This window comes from Zootoca vivipara, chromosome 10 (genome assembly GCF_963506605.1).
Source record: "Zootoca vivipara chromosome 10, rZooViv1.1, whole genome shotgun sequence".
Taxonomy (NCBI): domain Eukaryota; kingdom Metazoa; phylum Chordata; class Lepidosauria; order Squamata; family Lacertidae; genus Zootoca; species Zootoca vivipara.
This window is the reverse complement of record NC_083285.1, coordinates 44,528,287-44,541,729: the sequence shown is the minus strand read 5'-3', so window position 1 is coordinate 44,541,729 and position 13,443 is coordinate 44,528,287. Positions and strand designations below refer to the sequence as shown.

At 45.1% G+C, this 13,443-nt stretch overlaps 1 protein-coding gene across 1 annotated transcript in view; it reads right to left on the bottom strand.

Moving 5' to 3' along the window:
• Positions 1–748: 748 nt before the first annotated feature.
• MFNG (MFNG O-fucosylpeptide 3-beta-N-acetylglucosaminyltransferase) overlaps positions 749–13,443 on the bottom strand; it is a 33,089-nt gene continuing 20,394 nt past the window's right edge. The window contains exons 6-8 of the mRNA XM_035128320.2: positions 6,017–6,182; positions 4,115–4,200; positions 749–3,617 (exon numbers count right to left, since the gene is read on the bottom strand). Of these exons, the coding sequence (XP_034984211.2) occupies positions 3,551–3,617; positions 4,115–4,200; positions 6,017–6,182 (319 nt within the window). The 3' untranslated portion in view covers positions 749–3,550. The remainder of the gene's footprint in view (positions 3,618–4,114; positions 4,201–6,016; positions 6,183–13,443) is intronic.

Here is a 13,443-nt window from a genome sequence, read left to right as displayed (position 1 = left end):
GAGAAAGGCTACATTTAGCTGAAATGGAGTATTATTGGTATTTCATAGTAATTGGCATGTTTGTTTGTGTGGTATAAAAAGGTAAAGGTAAAGGGACCCCTGACCATTAGGTCCAGTCGTGACCGACTCTGGGGTTGCGCGCTCATCTCGCATTATTGGCCGAGGGAGCCGGCGTACAGCTTCCGGGTCATGTGGCCAGCATGACAAAGCCGCTTCTGGCAAACCAGAGCAGCACATGGAAACACCGTTTACCTTCCCGCTGTAGGTAAACCTTCCCTATTTATCTACTTGCATTTTGATGTGCTTTCGAACTGCTAGGTTGGCAGGAGCTGGGACCAAGCAACGGGAGCTCACCCCGTCACAGGGATTCGAACCGTCGACCTTCTGATCAGCAAGCCCTAGGCTCAGTGGTTTAACCACCACGCCACCTGGGTCCCTATGTGTGGTATATTGCACCTCTAATTTTTTATATGAATATTGGAGTTTTCTTGTTCTTTGCTTTCTTGTGCATAGGGAGTTCCACTGTGGGCAGGTTAGTGGTCATTGATATCCTTCTCCTCAGTGCATGTCTTTTAGGGGGGAAATAGCCCTTGAATAGCCCCAGAAGAAAGTTCTTCTTAAAGTTTTGGAGCTCAAAGCATTGGACAGACCAAACACAGGGACCTCCTTTTACAGACTGGATTATTCTGCAAAAGGCGTTAAGTTTCTCTCCTGATCCAAAAATAAAAAATGAATTCTCCACCATCCATTCACTCAAATTTATTTATTTATTTAAAAGGTTCATTTCACACCAAGAGCTTCAGAACGCACACTGATTCACATTTCATTGAAGTGCAGGCTTCGTTTTCCCAGGGCTTTTGATCAGTGCCCTGTTATTTGATTCACATGCCTCTGTGTACTCAGAGGGAGGAATAGCTGGAAGTTACAAGGCCAGGATTGTCGCCAGAAACTTCTCAGATGAAAGAACAGGCTCCTTAGAGACAAAATGTTAAGGTGTAGAGTCACGTAGAATGTTAGAGTAAGGGCAGCCCTTTAAAAATCTGGTGCTTGAGAAGTTGGTAGGAAAAGCCAAAGCTCCAGATCCCTAGAAAGTGGTTTAAAATCAAAATCAACAGATTTGATTCACAAAGAGGCAGAGCTAGCCCAGAACAATCTGGTGCCTGAGGTGCAAAATCCAAATGGCACTAGTGTGGTTAGGTCATTAGGGTGTCAAGCTGGAATTCAGGTTCAAATTCTGGCAGAGTGATCATGCTCATTTTGGCCAGTCACCATCTCTCAGCCTAACCCTACCCTATGCAAAGTACTGAATTAAAAGAAATTATTGTTGCTACCAGTAGTATTATTATTACCACCCCTAACTTTGCTTCTGCCAAAACCCAGTTCAGGACTTCTGAAGGATACCCAGACTTTAGCCTGATCCATCAGGCTTTTCATACATCCTTGTGGCTTAATAGGTCAAGGCCAGAACCTTGAATTGTGCCATGTTGGGCACATATGGGTGTAACTGAGAAGGCTGCCTTGGTTGGTAGAGAAACAAAAGTGCCTCCCATTGCACTCTGCTACTGCAGATACAACTAATGGTGCCTTTTCAGATTTCAGTGGGTAGAGAGTCATTCTTGGACATTTTATGTATTGATTAATTTTGTTCATCTGGTACCTTCAACAAGTGTGCATTCCCAGAGTGACTCACAATAAAAACAGAACAATACAATCAAACATTAAATGCAATAATATTTGAACATACTTGGTCACTCTGACCATTAAAACATTGCTGATGAAGAATTGTCGAAACAGGGCCTTGTCCTGGGATTTTTTCACTGGAATTTATTTTTATTTGCCTATTATACTGGAATTGATTCCTATTTGAATTCTTCATTACATAAATAAAACCTTTTGAAGATTCATTTGAAATTCATCTTCCTCCTGGCCCAAGTTCTTGCAATTTACTGTTTATTTCTGGACTTCAGCAAGAACTCCAATTTTTTACAATAATATTTGAACAGGCCATGAAAGATAAAAATAGTAAAAATGCAGCAGATAAAAACACAACTTTCTCAGTGCCTTACAATGTCTGGCGAAACCTAGGAAAACAAAGCTGGGTACCAGAATGGCAGGTGAGTCTCCATGGGGAGAGCATTCCAAAGGTGGGGCACTGTAATATAGTGAGTTGACAGTGATGCTCCAAGGATTCAGACAGAAGTCTTTCTCAGGGCCTCCTGGAGATGTTGGGGATTGAACCTGGGACCTTCTGCATGTAAAGCAGAAGCTCTTCCACTGGCCTATGGCCCCAGAGACTCCCTCTAGTCACAACCTCCCTTAGGTTACCTGGAGGAAAGCAAAAATAGAGGACAACTGCACAAGAGACATGGTTCACATCTTTTTTTGCTCTTGGATTTTTCTTTGACTGTTATCAATCTTTGCAAATTGTACACCCAGAGAAGTCTCTGGTGGTTATCTCAATGACCAGCAGGAGACAGGGTGGTGGGTGGTAACCACCCATCCGTCACATCATTGCAGCTTCCTGAGAGGCAGAGGAGGAGGGGCAAGTTGGCAGCAAAGCCCATGCAGTGCAAATGTTCTGGCAGACACAATCTGCCACACCTGCTGGTGCATCTGCACTGCCCCAATCTCCCCACTGCCTCACCTGTCCATCCCAGTAGGCAGCAGTGACACAACTGATACTGTCTGCTACTGTCAATGAAAGAGTAGAATGATAATTTGACAAGACCCTGGTCCCTAAACCATACAGAACAGTGTTCTTGAACCTTGGGTCCTGACAAGCTATAGCCAGCTCAGCCAATCACCATGGATGAAGGGATTTGTAGTCCAGCAACATCTGTGAACCCAAGGTTCAAGAGCAGTGAAGTGACGCTTTCAGGGGAAGTACCAGGCTTGCGTATTCCAACATATCTTCAGCCACATGTAGAGCATCACATGTGATGAGCCAGGGCATCAGTGTGATATGTCCAACAAAATGAAAAGCGATAATGTAGGCAAGGCATATGAATTGAGTCCCACAATGAAAGTGTACATGTAAGGAGATACGATTCACAGCAGATGTTATTTGAGTTGGCCCAAGGGTAGTCATATTTGCAGTTTACTACCTCATTTGACATAACTTGAAGAGCAGCTCTCAATCCATCCTCTTGCCACACACTTTAATGTATCTCCCCTCTTGCCTCAGCTCCTCCTTCAGTAATCAATAAAGTCCTCAGCTAAGTCAACACGCAGCTACTGTGGTCTCTGTTGAACAGGGATTTGGAAAACTCGACAGCTTTACAGGGGGGGGGAAACAAATTTGTGATGGATAAGGCTATCAAGAGCTCCTAGCCATGATGGCTGTGAACTGCCTCATGCATCTCCATCAGTTGATGGAGATCAGGAGCAGTAGTGTACTGTTGCACTGATGTCCTGCTTGTGGCCAGCCCCTGGGCATCTGTTTGGCCGCTGTGAGAACGGAAGGCTGGGCTAGGTAGACCTTTGGCCTGGTCCAGCCGGGCTCTTCTCATGTTCTTCTCCACCGTTCACGGTGAGAGCTTCTGAGCAGTTTTCACAGGATGACTGGCTGTGGGCACCAGGAAGTGTCTGGATAAAGAAGGCAGTGAAGCGATCGGAACCTAGAAAGGAGGGGGAGAGAGAGAGAGAGAGAGAAGGAATGTAAAGAGACGGACGGCTCTTGCTGCAGATGGGGAAAGGGTTGCATATGAGGAGCACATGCTCCCCAGTGCCCCATCCAACACCAGATGCTCTCACACTGCACTGCAGCGAAATGTCTAGATGGATGCTTCTCACCCTCTAATCCTGTGTAGATATAATAGGCGCCTCAGCCAAAGTACGCCCTGCCCATCCCCTTGGGGCTGAATAACCTTGAATGTTTGGCTTCGGTTCCAGACTTTGCAATAAAAGCTGAGCTTAAAGGGTGATAAAAGAGAGGAAACCATGAGCAGCAGAAATGCTCGGCTCAGCTCTGGCCGTAGGACTCCCGGCTTCTGCTCCTCATCAGCATTGTCCCTACCCAATGCTCTGCTGGTACCCCCGGTTCGGCTCTATTCAGGCTTTTTACCCTTGTCCTTCAGGCCCTCTTAACAGCACGATCTGCTCTCATGGGAGATACCTGGAAGGGTCATCTTGCGGAGAAAAAGGACCAGAAAGCTCGATAACATTGAGCTTCTTCTCAAAAATGCCATAGCTGAGAGTGACCTACAAGGAAATACCAGAAAGGAAGACAGATGAGTGAGGAATATACATGGCCTGTGGGCAACAAGCTCCTTTTACGCATCACAGCCAAAGATACTTCTCAGCGGTAGGAGTCTCTTGCCCTCTCAAATTTATTACACACACATGCATTCTGCTACCTGAAAACTATTCGAAGCCAAATTACACTGCCTGAGTAGTTTCTAGTAACCTCTATTTTCTCCAGGTTCTGCAGACTTGTTGGGAACACAGGTTTAGCCATTATTTTCCCAGGCTCTTCGCATCTCTTCTGCCTTCGAGCAATTGCCATGCAAGGGATCAGATTAAAGAGCTGAAGTACATAACCAGCAGAATCACATGGGGGCAGTTCTAGTTGGGGTGTACCACTTCAAGATGAAACCTCTCTGCCGCCCTCCCCCCTCCCATGCTGTTGGTGTTGGGTTTTTTATAAAAACCAACATAGAAACTGCTATACCAGGTATAATGGGGCACTGCTGAGAGAGCATGCTTAGCTTGTGCTAGAAACTGGGCTTTTAGTGTCGCAGCTCCAGCCCTCTGGAATCAATCACCTGCCAAAACTAGACAGGTGCCTAGTGTCATGATGTTTAGCTACTTACTGAACACGTTTTTGTTTAAGGTTTCCACAAGGTCTGACCCAGCCATTTATGGAATATTAACAGCATAGTGGCAGGAATGATTATGTTGTCGTTGTTTTTTTAAAAAAAGAATTTGTTTTAGTGCTTTCAGAGGTTGTTGCAATTATTTCATTGTTTTTAAAGCTTGCATTTTTGTGTTATTTTCTATCTTTATCTTGTACAATGCTTCAGTGGCTTCATGCTGTGAAGCAGTTTATACATTTGTTTAACAACAGCAGCAACAAGAGTAGAAGTGTTCTAACTTACCAAGCCTTTTCATTGGCTGCTAGGTGTTCCTCCCTTCACCCTTGACCATTGGCCGTGCTGAAGGGGAGTGATGGGAACTGGAGTCCAACAACATCTGGAGGGCCACAAGTTCCCCACCCCTGAAACGTGTGGCCTACCCTCTGCTTTCTAAAATGGTACAGCCCAGCAATAGTTTCACTCTGTGATTCTGCTGGTTGGGTGACACTGCCCTCAGAGGAGAAGAGGGCAACTTATTGGCACTAGGACTTCTATTCTGGAGTGGAGGAGTTGCCTTTTCCTGGACTTTGACTGGCAGAAGTTTTATTGGCTAGTTAATTGCTTTTCCATCCCCTTGCCTATTATTGCAGAGAAGTGTCTGGGGAAGCATTTGTCAGGAAAGCCTCCTCTAAATAATGCATGATTGATTCAATCAGTGTCACAATTACTGAGGAGATGATGTGAACGACTGCTTTCTGCTTTCCTGCCTGCTCCTCTCTCCTTCTCCTGACTCTCCTCCACTCTCTCTCTCTCTCTTATCCAGACAACCCCAGCCGCATTTTGATAGTCTTGCGAATCCCCATTCAAATACAATAGCAGGCTATCTGGTCACACATAATGGATGGGGAGATATCATGCCACAGGCGGTCGCGGAAAGTGTAAGGCTGGCCCCAGCAATCTCAGCAGCAATGGATGAGTTCATCTGGGGAAAGAATTATGTTACCCCCAGGTACAAAATACAACACATCCCAATTCGACTGAGAAAATGCTATATCACAGCGACCGATGTGCAACTTCAAGAGGAGATGATTGGATTCTGGGCAACAAATGCATAGCGGAGGGGCAATTTCATGCATCTGAACTGTCATTCAAAAACAGTTCATTTGGAAAGTGCCCACTCTCTCCAACAAGGGCAAGATATGGTGTTTCCTGCATCATCTCACCTGCTTAGTAAGTTGGGGACCCTGGATGACGTGCAAGTTCTCCAGGTGAGAGTGGAACAGGTCACTAGGGACCAAGTGACCGGCTAGCTTACGTTCAATGATATAGCCCACGGTGCAGTCATCTGGGAGGTGGATGAGCTCAGATGTGATCAGGAAGTTGTTGCCACTGGAAAATAAAGCAGGACAGATACATTCGTTTCATAAAATTAAGGAAAGGAATCTGACAGTGGGGATGGTTGAAGCCCCGTGTTTCCCCAGGGAATGCGAATTACATCATGGTGGGCAGGTAGGGCTGAGAGGTGGCACACATACATAAACATCTGTGTAATTGTGGCCTCAAGTTGTATGGCACTACAATCATAGCCATTTTATTGGGTTTAAATACTATTTTTAATTAGCATTGTACAATGATAATTGTGTGCAATTGTGCACAACTCTGTTATTGGATTTCTTGAATGTGGTGGATGAGAATAGGTCACTCCTTTGGTCCCCTACCTCCACCACACATTCTTCAAAGCCCTGCCAGCCCCTGGCACAGTCAGACATCCTCCTGCATGGCTGGTCGAAGAGAAAGAGAGAGGGAAGGAATAGGAAATACTTCTTTGATTCTTCCCACTCAAGAGAGGAGGAGGAAATGACATCACACAGAGCCCTCTCTACCAATTACATTTCTATGGTTTGAGTCTCTGCCTATCAGCAATACAGCTCTGGGGTCATTAGCTCCAAAGCTTACCAAGTAACAAGAATATGCTCTGTCAGATTTGACTGCAATTTTCCCCAGGTAGAGCACTGCTTTTCATGCAGAGGGTTCCAGGTTCAATCCCCAGCATCTCCAGGTAAGATTGGGAGAAACCCCCTTCGAAAATCCTGGATGGCTGCTGCCAGGCTGTGTAGACAATACCTAGCTAGATAGACCCATGTCTGGCTCAGTAATACGTACCGTAATAATAATGATGTGCCTACATTCCTGGCAGTAATACGGTATATAGCCATCATGACTTGGAGGTCAAGCTTCATTCAATTCTTGTACATCTCCTAGTTTTGGCCCATCGATGTTTGCTCAGAGAATCAAACAGGAGGAAGCTTCTAGCTCTGGTTCTTAAGAGTTGTTCTCTGGGATTAAAAAGGCTTCCCCTGTATTTATGCATCCATCAATCCATTAGGGGGGGAACTCTTGCAAAGCTACATAGCCCACCAACATGTGGAGGGCACCAGGCTGGGGAAGGCCAATGAACGATACTAGCTTTGTAGTCCTCTTGACTGCAACCAGTCGATGGCCGAGCCTCTAGATTCAGCTGTCTTTTCACTCTTAGAATGCATGCTCAACAAATCCGCCCTATTCCTTTCGAACCCCGTTTGCCTGCAAATCAGATGTCTGAATCAATAATCTGTGTAAAGGAGACAAATGTGCTAATAAGTTCCTCAACAGGGCAGCTTCCTTTTCCTGGCCCACTTCCTGTGTAATATGAAAATTAATGAGTTCATTATTTGGTTTAAAACTTCAAAAAGAGAAGGGAAGCTGCTGGGTTTTCTCCTGCAGGAAATCCATATTTAGAAGTGGGAGGGATGGTAACTGAATGCAGAGAGAGAGAGAGAGAGAAAGAGAGAGAGAGAGAGAGAGAGAAGTAGCTGTGCTGAAAACTACTGTGGGTTAATACATTTATTGGGGGGTAACTAAAATATCACAAATAGTAGGCAAAGTTTTGACTTCTCCAGAATGTCTCAGGCTGGATGTTCAGCAAAATGGGATGAGGGAGAGAAAGGAAGAAAAGACCTGGCATGGGCATTGCTATTGGAGTTCAAAAATATGTACAGTGGTACCTCTGGTTAAGAACTTAATTTCTTACAGAGGTCTGTTCTTAACCTGAAACTGTTCTTAACCTGAAGCACCACTTTAGCTAATGGGGCCTCCTGCTGCTGCCGTGCTGCCAGAGCACAATTTCTGTTCTTATGCTGAAGCAAAGTTCTTAACCCGAGGTACTATTTCTGGGTTAGCAGAGTTTGTAACCTGAAGCGTTTGTAACCTGAAGCATTTGTAACCCAAGGTACTACTGTAGTTTGTAATAGTCTTGGGTTGCAATCCTATGCACCTTTACCTAGGAGTAAGCACCACTGAATACAATGGGGCTCCTGAGAAAACACAAGCAGGTTTGCACAGGCGCTGTGCTAGGGCTTTTTGCGCCCTAAGCAAAACACTTTCTGATGCCCCCCGGGTGCATGCGTCATGACGCACGCACGCCCCGGCGCGCCTGCGGAGCTTCGCATGGGGAGTGGGAGGCTGAGCCGCCTCAACTGAACAGCTGAGAGGTGCAGCGATGTAGCCCCAGGCTCACGCTCCCCCTGCGCGCCTCCGGAGCTTTGCGCCCGGAGCGCGAGCTTGGGGCCGCCTCGCCGCGCCTCTCAGCTGTTCAGTTGAGGCGGCCCCAGGCTGCCGCTCCCTGCGCGAAGCTCCGGAGGAGCGCGAGCCTGGGGGCGGGGCTGCCTCCTCCCGCTCTCTGCTCCACTGCAGCCTGCAAGACCCTGCTGATCATGCTGGCTGACGGGCCCTGCTTGCCCTTCTGCCGCTGCCGCTTCTCTGCCGCTCCCCGTGCACCTCCAGAACTTCTCGCTGGGAGCGCGAGCCTGGGGCTGCCTCGCCCGCCTTTCAGCTGTTCAGAGGAGGTGCCCCCAGACCCGCGCGCCTCCGGATAGCGACCTGAGGCAGCACCGGTGGGCGGCGGTGGGCGGCGGGCGGCCTGGTCAGTGCCCCCTCCATTTTGGCGCCCTAGGCCGTGGCCTAGTTCGCCTTAATGGAAGCGCCGGGGCTGGGCTTGCACTGCTAAGGCAGAGGTCAACAGAAGTTAGGCAGGCTGATAACACCATCATCTACATCAAGGTTAGCCAATGTGGTGCTCTTCAGACATTGTTGGACTAGAGCGCTCATCATTCAATGATCTTTCAACATCTTTATCAATGACTTGGATAAAGATGACACCAAATTGGGAGGGGTGGCTAATACCCCAGAGGACAGGATCACACTTCAAAATGACCTTAACGGATTAGACAACTGGGCCAAAGCAAACATGATGAATTTTAACAAGGAGAAATGTAAAGTACTACACTTGGGCGAAAAAAAATGAAAGGCACAAATACAGGATGGGAGACACCTAGCTTGAGAGCAGTACATGTGAAAAGGACCTAGGAGTCTTGGTACACCACAAACTTGACATGAGTCAACAGTGTGATGCAGCAGCTAAAAAAGCCAATGCAATTCTGGACTGCATCAATAGGAGTATAGCATCTAGATCAAGGGAAGTAATACCCGGTAGTACCACTGTATTCCGCTCTGGTCAGACCTCACCTGGAATACTGTGTCCAGTTCTGGGCACCACAGTTCAAGAAGGATACTGACAAGCTGGAACGTGTCCAGAAGCGGGCAACCAAAATAGTCAAAGGCCTGGAAACGATGCCTTATGAGCAACAGCTTAGGGAGCTGGGTATGTTTAGCCTGGAGAAGAGAAGGTTAAGGGGGTGATATGATAGCCATGTTCAAATATATAAAAGGATGTCATATAGAGGAGGGAGAAAGGTTGTTTTCTGCTGCTCCAGAGAAGCGGACACGGAGCAATGGATTCAAACTACAAGAAAGAAGATTCCACCTAAACATTAGGAAGAGCTTCCTGACAGTAAGAGCTGTTCGGCAGTGGAATTTGCTACCAAGGAGTGTGGTGGAGTCTCCTTCTTTGGAGGTCTTTAAGCAGAGGCTTGACAGGCATATGTCAAGAATGCTTTGATGGTGTTTCCTGCTTGGCAGGGGGTTGGACTGGATGGCCCTTGTGGTCTCTTCCAACTCTATGATTCTATGATCATCTCTCACCATTGGCCATGCTGTGGAGCCTGAAGTAAGCTGGGATCTGACAACAACTGGAGGCCCACAATTCAGTTCATTGGCTGAACTGAATTATTTCAGCCAATGTTATTATTCCAGAGTTGGGGGAAAGGATGCCCCTCCAATTGTTGTTGGACTCCAACTCCCATCAGCCCCAGCCAACATGGCCAATGGACATGGATGATGGAAGCTGAAGTCCAGAAACATCTGAAGGGCTGAAGGTTCCACAACTCTGCTATATGCTCTTTATTCAGAAACTGAATTCAATAAGACTTATAGCAAGTTGGTAGGTTAAGACTGCAGCCTTAATTTGTTTCTTTTTGTTTGTTTGTTTGTTTATAACCTGCCCTTTGTCTTGGTGGACCCCAGGGATTAGTTTCTGCTAGACACAAAATAGATTTTCAGTGGCCCTGGGGGATGTTGGGACAAAGAAATAATAATGGCTGTTCTCCCATATTTTGGAAGTACAAAATCTACAAAGTGCCTAAATCTGCCCCAGTGCTGTTCATAACCAATTAACATGAAAGTTAGGAGTCGTTTTTGCAGCCTATTTTATTTAAAAAGGAGAGCAGCAATTGTTAAAAATACATGTCAAATTGGTCTTTTAAAAAAAGAAAAGAAAATATATTCTTTTGCATATGAGAATAGACAATTTGTGAAAGGCACATATGTAGTAGATCAAAACAACACCTTAGGATGTATTTATATATCTAATTGTTGATACAAAGGAGAGGGAGGGAATCCAGGGCTGTTTCAATGCCTGCAAAATTTTGTTGAGGGTGAGATGATTGTAGGAAGGGATCGCAACAGACTCATGTTGGATAAATCCACTGAGTTTGGACAAATCAAGATGTGGTCTCTCTGGTTGGAATGTTTCCAGAAGTATTATGAAGAATCTAGAATCGAGAGATTTTTTAGCCTGTTGATTCATGGAGATGCTGTTATCCATTGACCTGACTGCATTACTCACATTTTGTCCCTTCACAGTGGGTGTTTTAGCACAAACAGTAGATGTTAAGGTAAGAGTCTCAGCTTTATGCAAATCTTGCACCAATAACAATATACTGTAATTGAAAGATGGGCATACCATTTCATTTCAGTCTTGGAAATTAAATACTCTATTGCTTAAGAATGTTACCAAGGAAGAAATTCAGCAGTATCTTAAACCAACACACATCCAGACATATTGTTATTTGGGATAGAGAGAAGTCAGTGGTGACAGGGCAGTTAATTAAACTTTCAGTTTATTTCAATAAATAAAAAAGGAAAAGAAATCAGCAAGCAGAAGGTTTGGTGTTTTTTAAAGAGAGCAAAAAGCTTGGGGGAAATTGGAGGAACCGATCCATTTAAAATCGGCATGATCCTCATAAGAGAACAGAATAACGCAGCCTTCAACAATCTGATACGCTTCAGATGTTTTGAACTACAACTCCCATCAGCCCCAGCCAGCTGACTGGGACTGATGGAAGTTGTAGTCCAAAACATCTGGAGAATAACTAGTTGGCAAAAACTGGTATAGTATAGTCACACCATGGGAAAAGCTTTGAATGTATTGCAACAGAAGTGGGTCAATATCTTTCACACCATTGTGATCACATGGAGGGAGAGAGTGGGGCTCTGCCACTGCCATATTCTTGTGCCCCCCCCCCAACTGCTCATGAGTGAGGGAAGAAGCTATAGAGGAGAGCTTATAGGAGGAGAATGCATAGGGTCTTTCTATGTTAAAGGTAAAGGGACCCCTGACTGTTAGGTCCAGGCGCGGACAACTCTGGGGTTGCAGCGCTCACCTCGCTTTACTGGCCGAGGGAGCTGGCGTACAGCTTCCAGGTCATGTGGCCAGCATGACTAAGCCGCTTCTGGCGAACCAGAGCAGTGCACAGAAATGCCGTTTACCTTCCCGCCGGAGCGGTACCTATTTATCTACTTGCACTTTGTGCTTTCGAACTGCTAGGTTGGCAGGAGCAGGGACCAAACAATGGGAGCTCACCCCATCACAGGGATTTGAACTGCTTACCTTCTGATCGGCAAGCCCTAGCCTCAGTGGTTTAACCCACAGTGCCACCCGCTTCCCCTTTCTGTGTTATGGGGCCCTAAATCACTGGAAGATTGGCTGTACAGAATCTGAGAAAGGCTGGCAAAAATCCTGGCAATCAAAGTAGCAAAGGAAATGACTCCTCGTCTTGCAAAAATGGAGGGGCTGTTTGTGCAACATATCTGAAGCGTTTGTTGAGGCTGCAGTCCCAACCCAGCTTAGCTGGGAGAAAGCCCCATTTGCTTCAATATGACTTACCGGGTACTTCTTAATAGGTTTGGTTAGGCTTGTGCTCATAGTCATCTAGACAATATATATGATATTTTAAGTAAAGTATTTCATTCCTAAAAATGCAATAGAACCAGAAGTCATTATTTACTAGGGGGAAAGTGATGAAAAATGCTAAAATTAATAAATCCTCTGGACTGGACAGTAAAGATGGACTTTACCAGAGGAATGAAAATTCACTACAATAACTTCGCCTGCTACTTCTTTCAATGAAGTATCTTGTTATGAGATTGGGGGGTTTTAATCAAAAATTCTGGTATTAAACACAGAGAAACAAATGAAAGTTGAAGCACACCTGCTTTCTGAAATTTCCTGGAAAACTAATGACATCAGATACCTGAAATATAGTCTTCCAATTCCTTGAATAGGTTGTTTGAGGATAATAACGTTAATGTGATTAAGGAAATGCAGAAGTTTCTGTTACGGGCTAATTTAAAGATTTAATGGTTTGGAACAATCTGTACAGTAAAGATAATAATATTGTCAAACCATTATTTATGGTTCTTCCTATCTATACTGATAACTGTAAACTGAAGACCTGCCAACAATATATTACTAAGTTCATTCAGGCTGGAGGCAAAAAAATGAGAGTCTTCACCACATACAGTAGAGTTGGGAGCAGGCAATTAGCTGTATCAAATCTTTTTCTTTGCTACCTTTCATCACCCTTAGCAGCGGCAAGGGAATGTTTGGTACTGATAAAAGCACAGAATTGGGACACTAGGATGTAAAAATTCCCTTCCCCTGAACTATTTATTATATTATGCCATAAGACAGAGTAAAATTTAAAGAAAATACGCTGTCCTTTAGTACATATTAGTTGTATGGGAGACGGGGAAGATTTATAGACCTAAACTGAGTCAAATGTCTCACCATTAGCATCTGTTCAATATTTATAAGGTCCTGCCTGATTTAGGACTGTTAGGAAATTTTAAATTGTTGAAGTGCTATAATTTAATTAGGAAGAATTGTGTATAATGGAAATACACTGCCATAAAAAGAACATCTAGTGTAAGATCTTCCGGCTTTCCTCACCCCAGGATTTTCAGGTATGGTATTTGTTAAGCACACAGCATTTTAGAGGGGCAAGCCATCAAACTAGTTTGAAGGAGGGATAAAACATCAAATCTATTTGTGGGAGGAAGTACATGGCGAGAGAAGCCCTGACTGCCTGACTTGGACATCGTTATCTTCTATTTTTCCTTTAGTGGTCACTGGGGAGGACGTCCTGAAGGACTT